This window comes from Theropithecus gelada, chromosome 14 (assembly GCF_003255815.1).
Source record: "Theropithecus gelada isolate Dixy chromosome 14, Tgel_1.0, whole genome shotgun sequence".
In the NCBI taxonomy this organism is placed as follows: Eukaryota; Metazoa; Chordata; class Mammalia; order Primates; family Cercopithecidae; genus Theropithecus; species Theropithecus gelada.
In genome coordinates this window covers 78,347,963-78,372,845 of record NC_037682.1, presented here as the reverse complement: position 1 = coordinate 78,372,845, position 24,883 = coordinate 78,347,963, and the positions used below count along the sequence as shown (strand labels likewise).

Below are 24,883 nucleotides of genomic sequence, written 5' to 3'. Positions count from 1 at the left end.
CTAAAATTTGTAATCCCAAATCAATGCTTGCTGCATTTCTGCAGTCATTCATGGACACACTCATATGAACAGTAGCAAAAAATGTGAGTTGTAGGCCTGGCACGGAGGCTCACGCCTGTAATCCCAGCACTTTGGGAGGCCAAGGCAGGTGAATCACCTAAGGTCAGGAGTTCCAGATCAGCCTGGCCAACATGGCGAAATGCGGTCTCTACTAAAAATACAAATATTAGCTGAACATGGGGGCACAAGCCTGTAGTCTCAGCTACTTGAGAGGCTGAGGCATGAGAATCGCTTGAACCTGGAGGCGGAGGTTACAATGAGCCGAGATCATACCATTGCACTCCAGTCTGGATGACAGAGTAAGACTCCATCTCAAAAAAAAAAAAAAAGGAGTGTGCAACTCACACACTGGCAGCTGAGGTAGAACATGCCATCTTGTTTCAGTCCTCATAATATGAAAAAGTGTCCTTTTCACAGTCTAATCTATTTAAAGCATTTTTGTGATTTTTGTTGGTGATTGTGCTGTTTAAAATGACCAAGTTCAAGTGCTGGCTAGCCTTCCTAAGTGCAAGAAGGCCATGGCATGCCTTACAGAGAAAATATGTGTGTTAGATAAGTTTTCCTTCTATAATATCCTATCTACTGATACAAAGAAACTTAAGAAAAATATACTGCTATGTAATTTCAACTACCTATTAGTTATAAAGTAGTATCAACTGCCTGCCCTAAATTAAGTCCCAAGATACAAAGGCTGAGAGTTCCTAAAGTCAAATTCTGATTCCCTCTTCAGAAGTATTCTAACCCAATTTAAAATCCTCCAGCTTTAGTACAAAGAATAAAACAAAGGAAGAACATAAACCAAATGGCCAGTATTAGTATTAAATTCAATTTCACCAGTCTTTGGCATGCATATAACCTAAAAAGCGTGGGAAACTATTATTTGTGAGTCTTGAAATAACCACCAGGCAAAATAAGTATTTCTCAAGTGTCAACTTTGTATGGGTACTGAACAGTCTGCAAATCTGTATCATCACACTCTAATTTTTCACATTAAGAAAAGGTATTATCTCTTTAAGAAAAAAATCTCAAGAAATAAAAACTGGGTTCGTAAGTTTAGATAAGTAAATTTTTCTTAGAGTAATGTAGTTAAGTTTTGAGATGCCACTAGGTCTATTTGTCCTTCACTTTGATATGTCCTAATACCCCATAATTAAAGGACCAAGTATCCCTAATATATAGAGACAGGTATTACTATAATTGAATTTCCTTCCAAATTAGTTGACAACATGAGAGATACATGGATTCTAAATAGGTTTTTTATTCTCTGAGAAACACAATTTTAATGTCATTAATTAATAACACTCACTCGTCTGAGTCACACAATCATTCCAGGGTTGTCCTTTCTTTTTCCCTATTAAGAGCAGGGTAGAATTATCTCACCAGGATTATGAATTACCACCATCACCACAGGGGTCTCACAGTCATTCAAGAGACAAACTTTATGAGGCTAGTCATCTCCAATTTATCTTTCTGGCTTCTTAGAACTGTATATGTACAGAATACAATACATTATCAAAACTTGATGGGAAAAAAAGACAATTCAACAAAGGGATTGCAACATTTAAAAAAGCCAGAAGAAAAAAGAAGGAAAAATACTTCTAGGGGAAAGGAGTCAGGCCTGAAAATTGATGTCTGTGTGGTTTCTAAGGAAACAAAAAAGATTCACCTTCCAGATTATTCCTAAAGAATTCCAGGTGCTGATTTCATTTACTCTAACAATTTGGCAATGTAGGTTATCTATTTTGACCAATAAGGAAACACACTACTTGCATCCTTCTCTGGTTATCTCAGATACGGTTCACACGTTAAGTTTCTGCCAACTTCCAATTAAATTAAGCATATTTTTACTGGGGTTCTTCCAAAGGGACCCAGCAGATATACACTGCCTGAGCACCTTAATCTTTGAAAAACCGTTTGCTATAGACCAGATTCAATCCCAAATTCACCTCTACCTCACGGTAATAAGGGAGGCATTTATACTGGCGATTGAACTTAGTTCCTTAACTGCAAAATGTCAAAGATAAAGACCATCTCACGAGTTATGAGGATTAAGTTCAAAGTGCCAAATAAGCGCCACACATAAGGCTGAGTGACCAAAGGCGTACACTGCACTTAGCCCAGTACTTGTACAAAATGCACACTTAATAAATGCCAACTAATACTGTGACTACTATTCGAAAGAATCTGAACGGAGCTGGGCATAGGAGAGCACCCAGCTTCCCACGCTCCATCCTCACATACCCAGCCAAAATACAGTTAAGTGGGCTTCCCCGCATCCCTAGAGCCTGCGTACCCTCCCCGCCGCAGGGCTTCGCCCTCGATATCCTGACCCCTTCCTGATACCACTCGGTCCCATCCTCACCAGCCTCCCCGCCACCAAGCAGCCAAACATGGCGACGGCAGCTCCGTTCAGCCGGCAGTGACCTGAAGCCGGCGACTAGGAGTCCTGGGGCTACTGCCCTAGTCGAGACTAAGAACCTTCCAGAATTTGTGAGAGGGTGTCTGCCCCTCCACTACATAGTGACTGGGCCAGCGGCTGGAACGCTTCTGCCCCGCGACCTCTGACCTTCTCTTCCTAAGCAGCACGCCGCTCAGGCAACAAGTACTTCCGGGGCTTACACCCGGTTTCCCCACTGAGGAAGGAAGGTGGGCCAGCGCCAGTACAAGACTACAAGTCCCAGAACAAGTCCCAGAGGGCACTGCGCCGGTTTCCGGGAAAGTAAGCCCGGAGGCTTTGCACACTGGGATCGGTAGTCCGAGTGTTCTATAGCCACACCATCTGTGGATCTCTCATTTCCATGTACAATCCTGGGAGGAGATACTTCTAACGTTTCTGTAACATCTGAGAGATAGTGCACTTTTACAATAATCACGTCACTAGATCTTTACAAAAACCCTATGAGGTAAGTATTATAATCCAAATTTTATAGGAGTGAGCAACCTCAAATCTTTACACAGCAGTAAATGTTGGAGGCTGATTTCAAGTCCTAATCCAAATCCGGGTTTCTTTCTGCTACACAGTATCTCACAAGTACTAATCTTTAACCAATTGTTTTGTACTTGTCTACAGTTTATAGTTCTTTCCAGCTTCACTTAGTTGTCACGCTCATTTGCTGTACAATTGTGGAAAAGTTGTAGATGTCTTTGTGCTTCAGTGTCCCTCCTTTGCAAAAGAAAAATAATGTGCCTATCTCCTAGGGTTGCTGTGAGGATTAAATGAGCTAATATGTATAAAACACTTAGCATAGTGCCTGGCTGTGCTTAATTAGTGGGAGTTTTGTTGTAAAAATATCTATTTTTTTTTTCTATATGCATTTGCAGAAAAGGTTCATAGGAAATACAAAACAATAGCCAAAAAAAAAAAAAAAAAAAACTGGCATCAAGTACTGATTGCCACCAATACTTATTCTCCCTTTCACAGCTCCAATTCCTTTTCATCTTGAATAGGATAGTAAAGGGTCTCTGTCCAATTTAAATATCTGAGCTTGGCCACCAGCCATAAAGCAGGTCTGTCTTCCCTGTCCTTAGTTTATATACGGGGGATCAGTGTTTGGAACAGTCTTCTGGCCTCCACTGTGGATCCCTAAACTGATCACCTATCTTATCACTGATACTCCTTTGAGATAGCTGAGCCAAAGATGAAGAGGTAGGAAAGGATCTACCAATGTCTCCAACTTGCTACCTAAAAAGTCCTAGAACCTTCCGAATAAAAAGGCCATTCATATGAAGACCACTTCATAAATTAAGGCACCCACTACCTGGCTTCAGAGCCCATCTCTGCCATTTATTAGTTACATAATCTTAGGCAAGTTAACCTAACACTCCCATACCTCCTTTTCCCCATCTTTAAAATGAAGTAATAATAGTATCTACCTCATAAAGTTGTTTCGAGGGTTCTTACATGTAAAGTACCCAGTAGTGGCCAGAATGTAGCTTACTCAATAAATGTTAATATTTAGCATTATTGCCTTTCCTAACTAATTTTCCATGTCTTATTCATACCCACCTTGTGCACTAGCCATACTTTTGAATTCTCTGAGCAACTCCTACTTTTAAATTTGTATGTGCTTATACAACTTGTTTTATCTCCCTGTAATATTCACTTGGTTATTTCTTACATATCCTCTCAGTTTTCTTCACTAATCTTCCTATGACCCACCTGATAGTCATTTCTTCTCCTACCCAGCAATCTTATTTAATGGATTGAGAACTAGCTAGCTTAGAATTTTTTTTTAATTACAGTTGCTGTTTATTAATTGTCTCAATCTCTGTTATGTGAGAGTTGAGCTTTTTCTCCATTTTGCTGGTGAACTGTCTTAGTTATAGATTGTACATAGAGGCAGTGAGTATAGTATCATATCTCTAGAGTAGCCAGTATTCCAGCTACCAAACTATATTATTTGTACATACAGTAGTTCTTTGTAACTTCTGTGAGCAGAACTAGATACAGTGTGAAGAAGTGAAGAAAAAATGTTTCAGGGAAAAAATCTTTCCAATAATCAGAGCTCTCTGAAATAAGGATAGATAGTCATGGAATAGAGTGAATGCTCCCATTCACATTGATATTTTGACCAATGCTGAAATCCACTTACATTGTTGAGGAGACTTACGGAAAATTCGGGAAATTGGCTGAAAACTTCAGAGGTACTTCCCCCCTCTCAAACTATATGATTCTATGGAGTAAGAACCACTTATAATTTAATCTTGGCCAGGGTATCAGGGATTCTGAATCCTGGTTTTAGCTCTTCATTAATTAACCTAATGATGAGATCATTTATTTTATCATTTTGGCCATTACATTTCTTCCAATTCTAGGACTGAATTCTGACTTGAAGACAGCAAAAATATATTTTTCTCTCCTCTGAAAAATTTTTATTTACAAAACAAGGAGAACAACAAATAGACACACAAACTCTGTCTTCCCTGAACTGGGAGATATCTGTAACTCCAAGTCACAATAGATATCAATGGAAAGTAGATAAAAGAAAGGCAAATGACTTAGCAGAGGAGTGGAAGATCAAAGTCAGGTACTTACAGAGAAAGATGAATATCAGAGAAGCCCAGGAATTGGAGATACCAGGGGCCACAGAAGGCAAGACTAAGACAGGCAGATTGCTTAAAATCAATGTTAAGATGTTTATATCTGTTCCTCATCCACACCTTGCAAAAGCCCACTGGTATGAATCTCTGTGGAAAAAAAATTAAATCAGAGGCACCCTGGGTAGTAGGAAACCATATACCGAGAAAAAGTGGTTGTAGATTAAGGCCACCATATATATATATAGATTAGGTCCTGCTTTTACTCAACATTGTACTGGAAATTCCAGCCAAGGCAATTAGGCAAGATAAATAAAACTGGAGATGAAAAAGTAAAACAATCTCTAGTCACAGATGACATAATCTTTTTGGGTTTTTTTGTTTGTTTGTTTTGTTTTGTTTTTAGACAGAGTCTTACTCAATTGCCCAGGCTGGAGTGCAGTGGCAATCTCAGCTCACCACAACCTCCACCTCGCAACGTCAAGCGATTCTCCTGCCTCAGCCTCCCAATTAGCTGGAATTACAGGCACGCACCACCATGCCTGGCTAATTTTTGTATTTTTTGGTAGAGATGGGGTTTCACCATGTTGGCAAAGCTGGTCTCAAACTCCTGACCTCAAATGATCTGCCCACCTCATCCTTCCAAGGTGCTAGGATTACAGGTGTGAGCCACCATGCCTGGACATCGTGTATATAGAAAATCCTAAGGGATCCACTAAAAAAACTATTAGAACCAGTAAACAATTTCAGCAAGATTGAAGGATAGGTCAATATACAAAATAGTGTTGCTATACACTTGCAGTGAACAATCCAAAAGTGAAATTAAGAAGATAATTTCATTTAAAATTCTCATTTAACAAAAGAAGTATAAAGTATATACTCTGAAAACTACAAAAAAGTTGTTGTAAGAAATTGATCTGGCTTGAACATTTGTCTCCTCCAAATCTCATGCTGAAATGTGAACTTCATGGTTGGAGGTTGGCCTAGTGGGAGGTGTTTGGAGCATGGAGGCAGATCCCTCACGAATGGCTTGGTGCTATCCTTGCAGTAGTGAGTTCTCACTGTATTATTTCATTCGAGAGCTGATTGTTTAAAAAAAATAAAAAATATATTTAAAAAAGAGCCTGGCATCTCCCTTGCTCCCTCTCACCATGTGAATGCCTGCTCCCCCTTCAGCTTCCATCATGATTGTAAGCTTCCTGAGGCCCTTACCAGAAGCTGGACATATATTGCCACCATGCTGGTACAGCCTGCAGAACTGAGTCAAAATAAACCTCTTTTCACTCAGCCTCAGTTACTTCTTTTTAGCAATGCAAATGGAATAACACAGAAATTAAAGGATATCTAAATAAATGGGAAAATGTCCCATATTCATGCATCAGAAGACTTAATATTGTTTAGAAGGCTGTACTCCCCAAATTGATCTACAGATTCAGTGCAATTCCCATCAGAATCCTAGCTGACTTCTTTGTAGAAATTGACAAGCTGATTCTAAAACTCTTAAGCAAAGGATCCAGAATAGCCAAAACAATCTTGAAAAGAACAAACTAATATCCATACTTCCTGATTTCAAAACTTGCTACAAAGAAACAGTCATCAAGGCAGTATAGTATTTAAAAGGCTGGACAGGGTGGCTCATGCCTGTAATCCTAGCACTTTGGGAGGCCAAGGTGGGCGGATCACTTGAGGCTGGGAGTTCAAGGTAACACAGTATGGTATTGGCACAAGGGTAGACATATAGATTAGATTCAAGAGTCCAGAAATAAAACCATATGTCTATGGTCAACTGATTTTCAACAGGAGCACTAATACCATTCAATGGGGGGAAAGAATAGTCTTTTCAATAAATGATGCTGGGACAACTAGATGGCCACATGCAAAAAAATAAACTTGGACCCTAACCTCGTAACATATATAACAACCCAAAATGAATCAAAGATCTAGATATACAAGTCAAAATTATAAAATTCTTTGAAGAAAACAGGGTTAAATCTTCATGACCTTGGATTTAGAAAAGGATTCTTAAATACGACATCAAAACCATGAGCAAGAAAAGCAAAATTTATAATCTCTACTTCATCAAAATTTACAATATGCTTCAAAAGATCCATGAAAAAAACCCACGGAATTGGAGAAAATATTTACAAATCATATGTCTGATAAGGGACTTGTATCCAGAATATTTAAAGGACTTAACAGCTCAATAAGAAGATAACACTAAGCTGGGAACAGTGGCACGTCTATAGTACCAGCTACTCAGGAGGCTGAGGCAGGAGGATCACGTGTGCCTGCGAGTTCAAGGCCAGCCTGAGTAATACAGTGAGACCCCCATCTTTAAAAAAAAATAAGACAGCCCAATGTAAAAATGGGCCATGGGTTTTTATTAATTTCCTAGAGCTGCTGTAACAAATTACTACAAACTGGGAGGTTTAAAACCACAGAAATTTATTTTCTTATAGTTCTGGAGGCTAGAAGTTTGAAGTCAAAGTAGGTGTTGGGAGGGCCATGTGCCCTCTGCAGGCTCCAGAGGAGAATCTATTCCATGATTCTCTCCTAGCTTCTGGGTGTTGCCAGCAGTTGGCATTTCTTAACGTATAGATAAATTTCAAACTCTGCCTCACTGGCTTGTTTCACATGGTATTCCTCACTGTGTCTCTGTGTTTTCTTGTATGAACCCCAGTCATTATATTTAGGGCCCACCCTACTCCAGTATGGATTCAACTTAAATTGGTTACATCTGCAAAGATGGTATTTCCAAAAAGGCAACATTCGCAGGTACCAAATGGTCATGAATTTAGGGGAGTGGGGAGGGTCTATTCAGTCCTCTACTAATCTGAGTAGACATTTCTCCAAGTTAGATATATAAGTGGCCTATAAGCATATGAGAAGATGCTGGATATCATTAGGGAAATGAAAATCAAAACTGCAATAGACCACTTTATACCCACTAGGAAGTAAGGATGTGGAATTGGAATCCTCATCCACTGCTGATGGGAATGTAAAATGGTGCAGTCGCTGTGGAAACAGCTACCATGTGACCCTGTGGACCTACTCCTAAGATATAGGAGAAATGAAAACATGTCCAAACCAAAACTTGTACATGAAGGCTTACAGCATCATTATTCGTAATAGCTAAAAGGTGAAAATCCAGTCTCTACCAACAGATGAATGAATGAATGAATAAAACGTGGTATATCCATACAACGGAATATTATTCAGCATAAAAAAATAGAGTACTGATACATGCTACAATATGGATATACCTTCAAAATATTGTGCTAGGTGAAAGAAGCCACAAAAGACCACATATATGATTCCATCCATATGAAAGAAGTCATGCTGTCAAAATGCCCACCTCTGCTCAATATATTTCTCCCCAAAATAACTTAGGAACCATGGTATAGAGAAAATACCTCAACAACAGGGTGACTGAGCACAAGAGGAAAAAAACAGACTGCAAGTTGCTCCCAGGGATTGGAGAAAATGTTTTAAAAGGAAGGTTGGAATCCATTGGTGTTCTGTTGGTCATCTCCTTTATCTTCCTGTCCTTCCTCCCCTTCATCATCATCTTTATCTTCGCTTTCATCCTCATCCGTGTCTTCATCATCTTCTTTTTCTCTTTCCCCTTCCTTGTCATCCATATTGGGACCCAAGTAATACTGTAGTTGATTTGGCCAAATACCATCTTTGATGACCTTTCCTCAATCATCTGCATCTGCATCAGAATGGTCAGTAAGCCAGTTAAAGAAGCTCTGTGGTTCCCCATGCTGCCTCTTCCTGCTGGCATTATTCTGCATTTGACTTGCATTTTTCATGAAATCCTTTCCAGATTTCCACTTGATTTTAGTGAGTTTGAAGATGGAGCACCACTCTCATTCAGATTAAAGTTTTTGGAGAGAACTTTATTTTTGAAGTAAGGATTTTTGTCAGAATGAAAATATTCTGTAACCTGGTTTAATATCTTCAAATTCTGTCACTTCAACACTGGTTAAATGAGGTAGTGCCTCTTCATCCTCCTCCACAAGCAGTGCAGACACTTGTCGATGGTTGACAAATGCTGTTACCCCTTTGGGATTTTGGCTATCAATTCAGACCTCATCTGAAAAAATAGTTGGCCGAGTTTGTTATATTTCTGTTCTGGTTTCAAAGTCTCCTCATTGGCTTGTTTATTAAGTCTACTTCATTTTGTACTTCATCAATATGTGCAGTTGCTTCTTGCTGTTCTTTTTCTCCCTTCTTCAGCAAGACCAGAGAGACTGATGTCTCTTCCAGCCTCGAGGCAGAAGGTGCTCTTGGTTTCTTCTTTTGAAGCAGAAATAGAAAGCATGGCATTTGGGGGGCCATGCAGTGAAGAAAGGCCAAAAACGAGACCACTGATCTCCTTGCCCATCAGGAAGAAGCTCAGAAAACCCTAATATTATTGTTTTAAATCACAGCATCACAACCTCTGAACTTCTGCTACCTAGAACAGTGTAATGAAATCATCAGTAACAGTTATACTAGTATAAGAATTTCAGCTCAGAGTAGACATATTGCTGATTTGAAACTTTACAAATGATAGTTCTCTCTTGAAGGCAGACCCAGGTAGCTTTCCCTATTACTCTTAGCACCTGTGATAAATTGCCAAAGTGTCACAAGTTCTTTCCCTACCTGGGTCCATGCCCTTGCAATGTGACTTTGAAGCTCCTCCTCTCAAGAGATGGAATCTATTTCTTCACCTTCTTGGCCTTCTTACTTAATTTGACCTAAAGAATGCAGCAGAACTGATAATGTTCCAGTTCCAAGCTTAGGTTTCAAAACTACTTGCAAGCATCTGCTCTAGTTCTTGGAAGTTTGCTGATTTACTACTGGAATAAGCCAAGGAGAGCCTGCTGGATAAGTAAAGACACCTGGACTCATTTCCTCAGCTAACAGCCAGATCCCATGAGCAAAGCTACCTAGCTGACTTGCAGCTGACCACAGTCATGAGTAAGTCCAGTCAATTCCAAAAGAACCACCCAACTGAGCTCAGCCCAAATAGAATCATGAGTTAAATAAATTGCTGTCTTAAGCCATAGAAGTTGTAGGTGTTTTGTTCAGCAGCAAAAGCTAACTTCTTTGTAATTCCTTCATCATATGAAAAAAATTTTTTTGAGACAGAGTTTCACTCTTGTTGCCCAGGCTGGAGTGCAATGGCACAATCTCGGCTCACAGCAACCTCTGCCTCCCAGGTTCAAGTGATTCTCCTGCCTCAGCCTCCCAAGTAGCTGGGATTACAGGTGCCTGCCACCATGCCCAGCCAATTTTTTGTATTTTTAATACAGACAGGAGTTCACCATGTTGGCCAGGCTGGTCTCAAACTCTTGACCTCAGGTGATCCACCCGCCTCAGCTTCCCAAAGTGCTGGAATTACAGGCGTGAGCCACTGTGCTCGGCCCATGAAAATAATTTTTATGTATTTGTTTCCCTTTCCTATAGCAGATGCTGGCAGATATCTATTTAACATTCACTTCTCCCCTTCTTCCTTGTTAACAGAACCCCAATTTTGTCCTGGCATCCATCTCTCCTCTCTATGACTCAGGAGCCCCAGGGGAAGCCCTTACTTTAATCAACAATTTTCTCTTCTCTTTGCAGTGATTGGTTTAGGATCAGTCCCATAACCTGAAAGGAAGTTTTCTGGGAGCCTCTGAGAAAAGTGTCTTCATCGTGAGAAGGCCACAGTAAAAAATTAGCCAAGTGTTGTGGCACAGGCCTGTAGTCTCAGCTACTCCGGAAGCTAAAGCAGGAAGATCGCTTGAGCCTAGGAGGTTGAGGCTGCAGTGAACTGTGATTGTGCCACTGCACGCTAGCCTGGATGACTGAGTGAGACCCTGTCTCAAAAAAAAAAAAAAAAAAAAAAAAAGAAGAAGAAAAAGAAAGTTACACAGCCAGGCATAGTGGCTCACGCCTGTAATCCCAGAAATTTGGGAGGCTGAGGTCAGAGGATCTCTTGATCCTAGGAGTTCAAGGCTGCAGTGAGTTATGACTGTGCCACTGCATTCCAGCCTGGGCAACAAGTCAGACCCTGTCTCTTTAAACAAAATAGAAAAAGCCACACAAAGAGATGATCACTTTCTGTCTCTGTACTTTGATGAATCTGAAGGTGATACTTCGAGTTGTAGCAAGCATTTTGAAACTTCAAAAGGAACAACCTGAGGCCTGTGTGGTGGCTCACGCCTATAATCCCAGCACTTTGGGAGACCGAGGCTCAATCACTGGAGCCCAGGAGTTCCAGACCAGCCTAGGCAACATCACAAACCCCATCTCTACCAAAAAAAAATTACAAAATACAAAAATTAGTTGGTGGTTGGCTCATGCCTGTAGTCTCAGCTACTCAGGAGGCTGAGGTGGGAGGGCCTGGGCCCAGGAGGTGGAGGCCCTGACCTGGGGCCAGGAGACAGAAGTTGCAGTGAGCTGAAATCACATCACTGTACTCCAGCCTGGGAGACAGAGTGAGACGTCTCCAAAAAAAGAAAATAATAATAAAAATAATAAAGGAACAACCTGAGGAAAATGCCAGCACAATCAGAAAGGCAGAGAATGAGATGAAAATAACTTGTCTTTATTGATGTCTTGTGCTGTTGAATCAACTAGCCCTAAAGCCTATCCTACCTTTGTACTTACGGTTATGTGAGGTAATATATTCCTTATTGCTTAAGCCAATTTTAGTTGGTTTTGTTGTTACTTACAACTGATGTTATAATTAACACAACATCCACTAGAATATAAGCTCCAAGAGGGCAGGGAATGTGTCTATTTTGTTTACCACTCTATCTCCAGTGTGTAGTCCAACACCTATCCCCTAACAAACATGTAATAGTTATTTACTGAATGACTATAAGCATATTATATCAATTATCATTTATTAAGTACGACTGCAATTGACACTTGACTAGACAGCATAAATATCTAATTAGGGAGCCTGACTACTCTTGACTGTGAGTCAGTCCTTTAAGAGAAGAACTTTACCTTTGCTCTTCACAATCTGGCATACAGTAGACCTCTACACATTTGCTGACTAAATGACCTATGTCACAGAATTTTGCCAACTCTCCAGCAGGGGGTGCCCATAACCAGCTGTTCTGGGCTCTGGGAACTTTTTTTTTTTTTTTTTTTTATCATCAGCCCCTCCTTTTCTGCATTCCCCTTGATCTTCCCCCGACCCCCTCTTGGAGCCAAGGAACACAGCAATGCAAGGAAGCTCAGAAGGGACTTTTCAATTTTCAGAACCTCAGTGTCTGTCCTATCCCAGCTTCCAGCTCCTGTTAGGGCTGAGAATATGCTTCTATGATCAGAGGATGCTCTCTTAGGTCAGGGTTAAGCAAACATTATCTGTAAAAGGCCAGATAGTAAACATTCTAGGGCCGTAAGGTCTTTATCCTGTCATGCTCTTGCAACACAAAGAACTGCTGAGCCAAGCATCCCTGCAGCCTCTGTATTTCTGGCTATGCAAGATCATGTATTCCTTTATTACTTAAGCCAATTTTAGTTTGCTTTATTGTTACTTACACCTGAAGATATAATTAACTGTCCACAGCTAGACTATATAAGCTCCAAGAGGGCAGGGAACTTAATAAGTAAATGAATACAAGAATAAGCAAAAGAATGGATGTGGGTATAACTGTGTTTCAAAAAAAAATTATTGACAAAAACAGACAGCTGGACAGATTTGGCTAACCCCTGCTTTAGGTGAACAAGGCATTGCCTAGGTCATTGGTTTTCAAACTTGAAGGTGCATCAGAATCACCTGTAGGGCCTATTTAAACACTGATGGCTGGGACTCACTTGAGTTTCTAATTCAGTAAGTCTGGGCTAGGGCTGGAAAATTTCAATTTCTAATAGTTTAGTCTTGCCAAATAAAATACAGAATTCCCATATATCAGATTCTTGAATTTCAGATAAATGATGAATAACTTTTAGTATATGTATGTCTCAAAGATTTATTATTCATAGTTTATCTGAAATTCAATTTAATCTGACATCCCTAAATCCCTAAATCTGGCAGTCTTAGACAAGTTTTCAGGTGATGTTCACGCTGCTGGTTCAGGAACCACAATTTGAGAAACAATGGCAATATAGTCTCATGCATAAAGTTGCCTTGCTAATTCAGAAGTCTTGAGTTGGAGTGAAGTAAATACCCATCACTCTAACACAGGATTTCTGCACACTCAGTCTGTATATGTGAACATGTATCTACTTGGTTCACAAGTTTGAGGTTTGCCTAGATACTTTCTGTGTTCGTTTTCTTTTTTTTTTTTTTTTTTTTTTTTTTTTGAGGCGGAGTCTCACTCTGTCGCCCAGGCTGGAGTACAGTGGCGCGATCTCGGCTCACTGCAAGCTCCGCCTCCCGGGTTTACGCCATTCTCCTGCCTCAGCCTCCCGAGTATGGGACTACAGGCGCCGCCACCACGCCCGGCTAATTTTTTTTTTTTGTATTTTTAGTAGAGACGGGGTTTCACTGTGTTAGCCAGGATGGTCTCGATCTCCTGACCTCGTGATCCGCCCGCCTCGGCCTCCCAAAGTGCTGGGATTACAGGCTTGAGCCACCGCGCCCGGCCCTGTGTTCGTTTTCAATAATTATGTATTTGTTGTGCACTTACTATGACTCAGACAGAATTTACTTCGAATTTCAGTCCTGTACTTAAGATACTAGGCAAGTTTTTTAACAACTCTATTCCTCAGATTCTTCATTTGTAAAATTGAGATGACAATTTCTCCTTCATAGAGTTGTTGAATGGAAATGAAATAACATATATAAAGAATTTACCACAGTGCGTGGTAAGGAATAAGCTGGTCAGTACTCAACTAATAGTGTAGCTACTACTATCGAAAATACAGGCCAGCCACAGTAGCTCATGCCTGTTATCCCAGCACTCTAGGAGGCTGAGGCGGGTGGATCACCTGAGGTTAGGAGTTCAAGACCAGCCTGGCCAACAAGGTGAAACCCCATCTCTACTAAAAACAAAAATTAGCTGAGCATGGTGGCAGGCGCCTGTAATCCCAGCTGTTCAGGAGGCTGAGGCAGGCTGAGATCTTACCACTGCACTCCAGCCTGGGCGACAGAGTGAAACTCCATCTCAAAAAAAAGAAAAAAAAAAATACAGTAATTCTCAAAAAAAGTATGAACCCTGGAAAGTGTGGACCCTGAGCCAGCAGCATCAACAGACCTAGGAACTTACTAAAGCTGCAAATTGTCTGGCCCCACACTAAACCTACTGCATCAGAAATTCTAGGATGTTGCACAGCAATCTGATTTAACAAGCCCTCCAGATGATCCCAATGCATGCTAACATTTGAAAAACACTGCTGAAGAAAATATAAGAGAGGCTGTGTGTGCTTGGGGCTAAGAATACTGGGGCAAATGGGGCACAAATCTTCCCCTTCTTTTCCCAGAACAGTTTTACATAAGGGACTAGACCTAGTGGTGTTCCAGCATGCCTTCACCTCCCCTATACTCTCTTCTATATAGCCTGAAAATCATCAGAAATTCACTTAAGCAAAGATTGTTTAGCTGATTTTTTCATTCGACATTTCTTTGAATGCCTATTATAAGCCATATAGTATGTTAAGCAATGAGCATTCAAAAAATAAGGAAAGGGTCAGGCACGGTGGCTTATGCCTATAATCCCAACACTTTGGGAGGCCGAGGCGGGTGGATCACCTGAGATCAGGAGTTCAAGACCAGCCTGACCAATATGGTGAAACCCCAACTCAACTAAAAATACAAAAATTAGCTGGGTGTGGTGGTGTGCACCTGTAGTCCCAGCTACTTGGGAGGCTGAGACAGGAGAACTGCTTGAACCTGGGAGGCGGAGGTTTCAGTGAACTGAGATCGTACCACTGCACTGCACTTCAACCTGGGCAACAGAGCGATAATCTGTCTCAAAAAAAAAAAAGGGAAAGGCTCCTGTTTGAAGAGCTCTTAGTCTGGCACTGATTTTAGAGCATAGGAAACCACAAGATGTGTGCATTTCAATGATGCTAAAATGAGCAGGTTATTAAATGAGGTAGAAGAGAGGCAGTAATTCAGAAAGGCAGAGCCCTTTCCAGAGGAAATTTGTTTTACAAATATTAACTGAACCCAACATCATGCATGCAGAAAGCAGCCTGACTACCTGGGAAGCCTCTACTACCAGGAAGGCAGCCTAGCAGGATCTAGTTCTAAACCTGGCAAGGCCACCAGAAAGAGGCATCAGGCAGTGAGGGGCCATATCAAATCCCAGTCTGTTCACAGCTGGCTTCTTGGACGTACTGGCCTTCACTATGGCCCAGAAGACTAGAAAGCACAGCCACAGACAAGAAGAGTCCTGGTAGAAAGCTGAGTCAGGCCCCATCTGGGACAGGAACTGCTAAATCCTAGACACAGAAGCAATTCAATAGGCGGCAGAGCTAGTGACAATTCTCTAGCACTCCCACTCATGACCTCGGACATGGGTTTGGAAGACACCAGTTAGTAACAGTGAGAAAATTTCAAGTTGACTGTGGAAAGTTGGGCTGGGCTGGGCTGAAATAAACTTTATATAACTAGATCTACTTTGGGCTGTTTTGTGTTGTGCCCAGCCAATATAAAATTGCAGTTTAGCAAAACGTTGGAGAGTTTATTATTAAAATACTCCCTAAATGATTATGGTACATTCACTCTTTTCACATGTGGGAACCATTGCATGATACAGGTCTATATAGGGGCATCACTAATACAATGCTTTGCACACCTGGCCAATTAAATGCATGAATAAATGATTCTCTGCTGTCTACTAGGAGCTTACATTTTAGAGCAAAGGCAAAAAAGTATTTTGAAGGACCCTTCACAGACACTTTTGACTTCCCAAGGGTCACAAACTCTGTATTTCAGCCAGATTTATTCAGGGATTAAGGGAATAATGCAGAACTCTTACATAAGCTATTCATTTTATTATTTTTCATTAGAGTCAGGGTCTCACTCCGTCACCAGGGCCGGAGTGCAGTGGCGGGATCATGGCTCACTGCCGTCTTGAACTCTTGGGCTCAAGCAACCCTCCTGCCTCAGCCTTCCAAGTAGCTAAGACTACAGGCATGTGCCACCACACCTGGCTAGTTGTTTTTTGTAGAGATGGAATCTCACTATGTTGCCAGGGCTGGTCTCAAATTCTTGGGCTCAAGTGATCTTCCTGTATCAGCCTCCTAAAGTGCTGGAATTACAGGCTTGAGCCACCGCCCCCTGCAGGTTGCTATTCAGAACTGGGAATATTAAGACTTAATTTGCAACCAGATTCAGTAAGATAAACCAAGCCTTTCTTATATGAAATATTAACAGTTTAAAAAGTGATTTTGCATGGCTGAGTGCAGTGGCTCACGCCTGTAATTCCAGCACTTTGGGAGGTCAAGGCGGGCAGATCACCTGAGGTCGGGAGTTCGAGACCAGCCTGACCCATATGTAGAAACCCCATCTCTACCAAAAATACAAAATTAGCCAGGCGTGGAGGTGCATGCCTGTAATCCCAGCTACTCGGTAGGCTGAGGCAGGAGAATCGCTTGAACCCGGGAGGCAGAGGTTGCCATGAGCTGAGATCGCGCCGTTGCACTCCAGCCTGGGCAACAAGAGCAAAACTCCGTCTCAAAAAAAAAAAAAAAGTGATTTTGCAATGAAGAAAAATAATGGCCCAAATAGTACAGGTGTCAATTCAATGCCATACAGTTCTTATGATCAATGGTTTTCTGGCAACCCAAAATTTAATGGTTTTGGAATTAAACATACATACTTCCCTCACTCATTATGCAGAAATGTAACAGAAATCACCCAACAATTTTTTATTCCACATCAGTCTGGTGTACCCAAAGCAAGAAAGGCAAAAGGAATCTGCTTTCATTCACATGAAGTCTTCCTCTGCATCAGAAAATAACCATGAAATACCAAGAATCTTTGTAGAAATCCACCAGCTCAATTCCAAAGTGATAGTCATTTTCTATAAATCACAACAGGGGAAAACCAGAGGTGACCACTGAAAGCAGGGGAAGTTACAGACTTTACAGTGTTGGCACTGTGGTCTCTGGTTAAAGACAGGCCATCTAGCACTTTTTACTGATGGTTGTATTTCTGACAATGTGGTCCCCACTCCCAATAGCTTTGGTAAAAGCCATCTAGACTCATTTTCCCTAGGTTATTGTATTTCAGACTGCAGGCTGAGATCCATAGGTAGGTTGCGAAATCAATTTAGTGAGTTACAATCAGCATTACAAAAAGAAAAAAAAAAAGAAATAAAAAATTTCAGAATGCATCATACTTGGTAAGTATATTGTTTCATGGAACTTTCTATATGTGTGTATGATTGGGGTATTATGTATAGTCTATTTCTTACTGTAGGTCACATTAAAAAACATTTAAGACCTACTGTCCTAAATGATACCTTGTTCAAGCCTGAAGATGCAATTAAGCAGAATGACTGTCCCCTTTGCCTCAAGGGAGCATTTTAATTCTTCAAGCACTTCTGGAAAAGTGACCATCATTTCTTTAGATTTTTGCCTTTCTCAGAATTTGCTTAAAGATAACTTTAAAATCACTGAGTTTCTTTTTGTTGTTGTTGTTGTTATTGTACTTTAAGTTCCAGGGTACATGTACACAACGTGCAGGTTTGTTACACATGTATACATGTGCCATGTTGGTGTGCTGCACCCATTAACTCCTCATTTACATTAGGTATATCTCCTAATGCTATCCCTCCCCCTCTCCCCCCACCCCACAAGAGGCCCCAGTGTGTGATGTTGCCCTTCCTGTGTCCCAAGTGTTCTCACTGTTCAAATCACACCTATGAGTGAGAACATGTGGTGTCTGGTTTTCTGTTCTTGCGATAGTTTGCTCAGAATAATGGTTTCCAGCTTCATCCATGTCCCTACAAAGGACATGAACTCATCCTTTTTTATGGCTGCATAGTATTCCATGGTGTATATGTGCCACATTTTCTTAATCCAGTCTATCATTGATGGACATTTGGGTTGGTTCCAAGTCTTTGCTATTGTGAATAGTGCCACAATAAACATATGTGTGCATGTGTCTTTAGAGCAGCATGATTTATAATCCTTTGGGTATATACCCAGTCATGAGATGGCTGGGTCAAATGGTATTTCTAGTCCTAGATCCTTGAGGAATTGCCACACTGGCTTCCACAATGGTTCAACTAGTTTACAGTCCCACCAGCAGTGTAAAAGTGTTCCTATTTCTCCACATCCTTTCCAGCACCTGTTGTTTCCTGACTTTTTAATGATCGCTATTCTGACTGGCGTGAGATGGTATCTCATTGTGGTTTTGATTTGCATTTCTCTGATGGCCAGTGATGATGAGCATTTTTTCATGTGTCTGTTGGTTGCATAAATGTCTTCTTTTGAAAGGTGTCTGTTCATATCCTTTGCCCACTTTTTGATGGGGTTGTTTTTTTCTTGTAAATTTCTTTGAGTTCTTTGTAGATTCTGGATATCAGCCCTTTGTCAGATGGGTAGATGGTAAAAATTTTCTCCCATTCTGTAGGTTACCTGTTCACTCTGATGGTAGTGTCTTTTGCTGTGCAGAAGCTCTTTGGTTTAATTAGATCCCATTTGTCAATTCTGGCTTTTGTTGCCATTGCTTTTGGTGTTTTAGACATGAATTCCTTGCCCGTGCCTATGTCCTGAATGGTATTGCCTAGATTTCACCTAGGTTTTCTTCTAGGGATTTTATGGTTTTAGGTCTAACATTTAAGTCTTTAATCCATCTTGAATTAATTTTTGTATAAGGTGTAAGAAAGGGATCCAGTTTCAGCTTTCTACATATGACTAGCCAGTTTTCCCAGCACCATTTATTAAATAGGGAATCCTTTCCCCATTTCTTGTTTTTGTCAGGTTTGTCAAAGTTTTGTCAGGTTTGTCAAAGTGGTTGTAGATGTGTGGTATTATTTCTGAGGGCTCTATTCTGTTCCATTAGCCTATATCTCTGCTTTGGTACCAGTACCATGCTGTTTTGGTTACTGTAGCCTTGTGGTATAGTTTGAAGTCAGGTAGCATGATGCCTCCAGCTTTGTTCTTTTTGCTTAGGATTGTTTTGGCAATGCTGGCTCTTATCTGGTTCCATATGAGCTTTAAAGTAGTTTTTTCCAATTCTGTGAAGAAAGTCATTGGTAGCTTAATGGGGATGGCATTGAATCTATAAATTACCTTGGGCAGTATGGCCATTTTCACAATATTGATTCTTCCTATCCATGAGCACGGAATGTTCTTCCATTTGTTTGTGTCCTTTTATTTCGTTGAGCAGTGCTTTGTAGTTCTCCTTGAAGAGGTCCTTCACATCCCTTGTAAGTTGGATTCCTAGGTATTTTATTCTCTTTGAAGCAATTGTGAATGGGAGTTCACTCATGATTTGGCTGTTTCTCTGTTATTGGTGTATAAGAATGTTTGTGATTTTTGGACATTGATTTTATATCCTGAGACTTTGCTGAAGTTGCTTATCAGCTTAAGGAAATTTTGGGCTGAGATGATGGGGTTTTCTAAGCATACAATCACGTCACTTTCAAACAGGGACAATTGAACTTCCTCTTTTCCTAATTGAATTCCCTTTATTTCTTTCTCTTGCCTGATTGCCCTGGCCAGAACTTCCAACACTATGTTGAATAGGAGTGGTGAGAGAGGGCATCCCTGTCTTGTGCCAGTTTTCAAAGGGAATGCTTCCAGTTTTTGCCCATTCAGTATGATATTGGCTATGGGTTTGTCATAAATAGCTCTTATTATTTTGAGGTATGTCCCTTCAATACCTAATTTATTGAGAATTTTTAGCATGAAGGGCTGTTGAATTTTGTCAAAGGCCTTTTCTGCATATATTGAGATAATCATGTGGTTTTTGTCTTTGGTTCTGTTTATATACTGGATTACGTTTATTGATTTGCATATGTTGAACCAGCCTTGCATCCCAGGGATGAAGCCAACCTGATCGTGGTGGATACACTTTTTGATGTGCTGCTGGATTCGGTTTGCCAGTATTTTATTGGGGATTTTTGCATCGATGTTCATCGGGAATATTGATCTAAAATTCTCTTTTTTTGTTGTATCTCTGCCAGGCTTTGGTATCAGGATGATGTTGGCATCATAAAATAAATTAGGAAGGATTCCCTCTTTTTCTATTGACTGGAATAGTTTCAGAAGGAATGGTACCAGCTCCTCTTTGTACCTCTGCTAGAATTCGGCTGTGAATCCATCTGGTCCTGGACTTTTTTTTGGTTGGTAGGCTATAAATTATTGTCTCAATTTCAGAGCCTGCTATTTGTCTATTCAGGGATTCAACTTCTTCCTGGTTTAGTCTTGGGAGAGTGTATGTGTCCAGGAATTTATCCATTTTTTCTGGATTTTCTAGTTTACTTGTGTAGAGGTGTTTATAGTATTCTCTGATGGTAGTTTGTATTTCTGTGGGATTGGTGGTGATATCCCCTTTATCATTTTTTATTGCATCTATTTGATTCTTCTCTCTTTTCTTATTAGTCTTGCTAGCAGTCTATCAATTTTGTTGATGTTTTCAAAAAAACCAGCTCCTGCATTCATTGATTTTTTGAAGGGTTTTTTGTGTCTCTATCTCCTTCAGTTCTGCTCTGATCTTAGTTATTTCTTGCCTTCTGCTAGCTTTTGAATGTGTTTTCTCTTGCTTCTCTAGTTCTTTTAATTGTGATGTTACAGTGTCGATTTTAGATCTTTCCTGCTTTCTCTTGTGGATATTTAGTGCTATAAATTTCCCTCTACACACTGCTTTAAATGTGTCCCAGAGATTCTGGTATGTTGTATCTTTGTTCTCATTGGTTTCAAAGAACATCTTTATTTCTGCCTTCATTTTGTTATGTACCCAGTAGTCATTCAGGAGCAGGTTGTTCAGTTTCTATGTAGTTGAGCGGTTTTGAGTGAGTTTCATAATCCTGAGTTCTAGTTTGGTTGCACTGTGGTCTGAGAGACAGTTTGTTATAATTTCTGTTCTTTTACATTTGCTGAGTGCTTTACTTCCAATTATGTGGTCAGTTTTGGAATAAGTGCGATGTGGTGCTGAGAAGAATGTATATTCTGTTGATTTGGGGTGGAGAGTTCTGTAGATGTCTATTAGGTCCACTTGGTCCAGAGCTCAGTTCAAGTCCTGGATATCCTTGTTAACTTTCTGTCTCGTTGATCTAATGTTGACAGTGAGGTGTTAAAGTCTTCCATTATTATTGTGTGGGAGTCTAAGTCTCTTTGTAGGTCTCTAAGGACTTGCTTTATGAATCTGGGTGTTCCTGTATTGGGTGCATATATCTTTAGGATAGTTAGGTCTTGTTGTCGAATTGATCCCTTTACCATTATGTAATGGCCTTGTCTCTTTTGATCTTTGTTGCTTTAAAGTTTGTTTTATCATAAGAGACTAGGATTGCCACCCCTGCCTTTTTTTTGTTTTCCATTTGCTTGGTAGGTCTTCCTCTATCTCTTTATTTTGAGCCTATGTGCGTCTCTGCACATGAGATGCGTCTCCTGAATACAGCACACTCATAGGTCTTGACTCTTTATCCAATTTGCCAGTCTGTGTCTTTTAATTGGAGCATTTAGCCTATTTACATTTAAGGTTAATATTGTTATGTGTGAATTTGATCATGTCATTATGATGTTAACTGGTTATTTTGCTTGTTAGTTGATGCAGTTTCTTCGTGGCATCGATGATCTTTACCATTTGGCATGTTTTTGCAGTGGCTGGTACCAGTTGTTCCTTTCCATGTTTAGTGCTTCCTTCAGGATCTCTTGTAGAGCAGGTCTGGGGGTGACGAAATCTCTCAGCATTTGCTTGTCTGTAAAGGATTTTATTTCTCCTTCACTTATGAAACTTAGTTTGGCTGGATATGAAATTCTGGGTTGAAAATTATTTTCTTTAAGAATGTTGAGGCCGGGCGCGGTGGCTCAAGCCTGTAATCCCAGCACTTTGGGAGGCCGAGGCGGGCGGATCACGAGGTCAGGAGATCGAGACCATCCTGGCTAACATGGTGAAACCCCGTCTCTACTAAAAATACAAAAAACTAGCCGGGCGTGGTGGCGGGCGCCTGTAGTCCCAGCTACTCGGAGGCTGAGGCAGGAGAATGGCCTGAACCTGGGAGGCGGAGCTTGCAGTGAGCCGAGATCGCGCCACTGCACTCCAGCCTGGGTGACACAGCGTGAGACTCCGTCTCAAAAAAAAAAAAAAAAAAAAAGAATGTTGAATATTGGCCCCCACTCTTCTGGCTTATAGTTTCTGCCAAGAGATCCACTGTTAATCTGATGGGCTTCCCTTTGTGGGTAAGCCAACCTCTCTCTCTGGCTGCCCTTAACATTTTTTCCTTCATTTCAACTTTGGTGAATCTGACAATTATGTGTCTTGGAGTTGCTCTTCTCAAGGAGCATCTTTGTGGCATTATTTGTATTTCCTGAATTTGAATGTTGGCCTGCTTTGGTAGGTTGGGGAAGTTCTCCTGGATAATATCCTGCAGAGTGTTTTCCAACTTGGTTCCATTCTCCCCATCATTTTCAGGTACATCAATCAGATGTAGATTTAGTCTTTTCACATAGTCTCATATTTCTTGGAGGCTTTGTTTCTTTTTACTGTTTTCTCTAAACCTCTCTTCTTGCTTCATTTCATTCATTTTGATCTTTAATCACTGATACCCTTTCTTCCACTTGATCGAATCATCTACTGAAGCGTGTGCATTCGTCATGTAGTTCTCGTGCCATGGTTTTCAGCTCCATCAGGTCATTTAAGGAATTCTCTACACTGGTTATTCTAGTTAGCCATGCGTCAAATCTTTTTTCAAGGTTTTCAGCTTCTTTGCAATGGGTTCGAACTTCCTCCTTTAGCTTGGAGAAGTTTCATCATCTGAAGCCTTCTCTCAACTCGTCAGTCATTCTCCATCCAGCTTTGTTCTGTTGCTGGCGAGGAGCTGCATTCCTTAAAGTCAGTGAGTTTCTACCAGCCTTTTTCCAGTATTTTGTAGTAGATGATATACTCAAAGCCACATCTTATTCCTTTCTCACCCCATTTTTTTCTTCTAAACACTCCAAACTTCATCCTATTTGTCATCTCAGCCAGGCACAGTGGTTCACACCTGTAATCACAGCACTTTGGGAGGCTGAGGCAGGAGGATCACTTGAGGCCAGGAGTTCCAGACAGCCTGGCCAACATGGTGAAACCCCATCTGTACTAATGATATGAAAAAAAAAAAATTAGCTGGCTGTGGTGGCACACACTTGTAATCCCAGCTACTCGGGAAGCTGAGACAGGAGAATCGCTTGAACCTGAGAGGTGGAGGTTGCAGTGAGCCGAGATTTCACCACTGCATTCCAGTCCGGGCGACAGAGTGAGACTTTGTCTCAAATAAAAGTTGAGTTACTTTTGTGCAGTGTTTCCCCTCCCCTGGCAAGAACAAAATATTTGTGTGTATAAGACAAATACCAATTTTGTAATTTCTAGTATTTCATGTAAGAGGTAAAGGCTCTTATGTTTGTATTTAAAATGATCATTACACCAGGCATGGTGGCTCACACCTGTAATCCCAGCACTTTGGGAGGCCGAGGTGGGTGGATCACTTGAGGTCAAGAGTTCAAGACCAGCCTGGCCAACATGGTGAAACCCCATCTCTACTAAAAATACAAAAATTAGCTGGGCGTGGTGGCACACAGCTGTAATCCCAACTACTCGGGAGGCTGAGGCAGGAGAATCGCTTGAAACTGGAAGGCACAAGTTGCAGTGAGCTGAAATCACACCATTGCATTCCAGCCTGGGCAACAAGAGCGAAACTGTCTCAAAAAAATAAAATGATCATTACACAATATGATAATGAATACTAAAATTCATGCTAACAATTTAACTTTACTTAGAATGGCATTAAATAGCAAAATTTAAAACCATGACCAGTTGAGAAATTGTTAAAGAATGGAAAAAGCTTTATAATTAGTACCTTTAACCTAATTTTTCCCTTTTTTTTTCTTTTCTTTTGAGATAGGGTCTTGCTCTGTCACCCTGGCTGGATTGCAGTGGTGTGATCACAACTCACTGCAGCCTCAGCCTCCTGGGCTCCAGTGATATTCCCACCTTAGCCTCCCCAGTAGCTGGGACAACAGGTGCACACTACCACACCCAGCTAATTTTAAAATATTTTGTAGAGACAGGGTCTTGCTATGTTGCGTAGGCTGGTTGCAAACTCCTGAGCTCAAGCAGTCCTCCTGCCTTGGCCTCCCAAAGTGCTGTGATTACAGGCATGAACCACCTCTCCCAGCCTTTTCTGTTTTTGTTTTTGAGACGGAGTCTCATTCTGTTGCCCAGGCTGGAGTGCAGTGGCGCAATCTCAGCTCACCACAACCTCTGCCTCACGGGCTCAAGTGATTCTCATGTTTCAGCCTCCTGAGTAGCTGTGATTATAGGTACATGCCATCATGCCTAGCTAAGTTTTGTATTTTTGGTGGAGACGAAGTTTCACCATGTTGGCCAAGCTGGTCTCAAACTCCTGACCTCAGATGATCCACCCACCTCGGCCTCCCAAAGTGCTGGGATTACAGGCATGAACCACCACACCTGGCCCAAGGAGTTTGCCTTTTCATTTTGCACTGGGCCCTGGAAATTACATAGCTGACCTTGTCTTCAGGACTAGAAACAGGACCAATAGCATCCTGTGTTCCTCTTGAATTAATCTACGTTTCTTTGACAACCAGCTGGAGACAGGTTTCATGAAGTACAGGGGGCTCCAGGAAGACTTTGTTCTGAAATCCAAGAATCCGCACTGTATCCTTTACCCACGCTCTG

At 41.0% G+C, this 24,883-nt stretch overlaps 1 protein-coding gene and 1 pseudogene across 7 annotated transcripts in view; both read right to left on the bottom strand.

The window, feature by feature from the left end:
• HIKESHI (Hikeshi, heat shock protein nuclear import factor) overlaps positions 1-2,688 on the bottom strand; it is a 41,156-nt gene extending 38,468 nt beyond the window's left edge. For 4 of the 7 annotated variants that reach the window (XR_003115732.1, XM_025358113.1, XM_025358110.1 and 1 more), the window contains exon 1: positions 2,423-2,673. Coding sequence is in view for 4 of the 7 variants with exons in the window: in XM_025358113.1 (XP_025213898.1) it covers positions 2,423-2,452 (30 nt within the window). In the remaining 3 variants the exon portion in view is untranslated. Of the gene's footprint in view, positions 1-1,366; positions 1,545-2,422 lie in introns of all 7 variants that reach the window. The other 3 variants (XM_025358114.1, XM_025358115.1, XM_025358111.1) reach the window with 3 other exon arrangements.
• Positions 2,689-8,585: 5,897 nt separating this feature from the next.
• On the bottom strand, positions 8,586-9,429 carry LOC112605933 (annotated as a pseudogene).
• Positions 9,430-24,883: the final 15,454 nt, after the last annotated feature.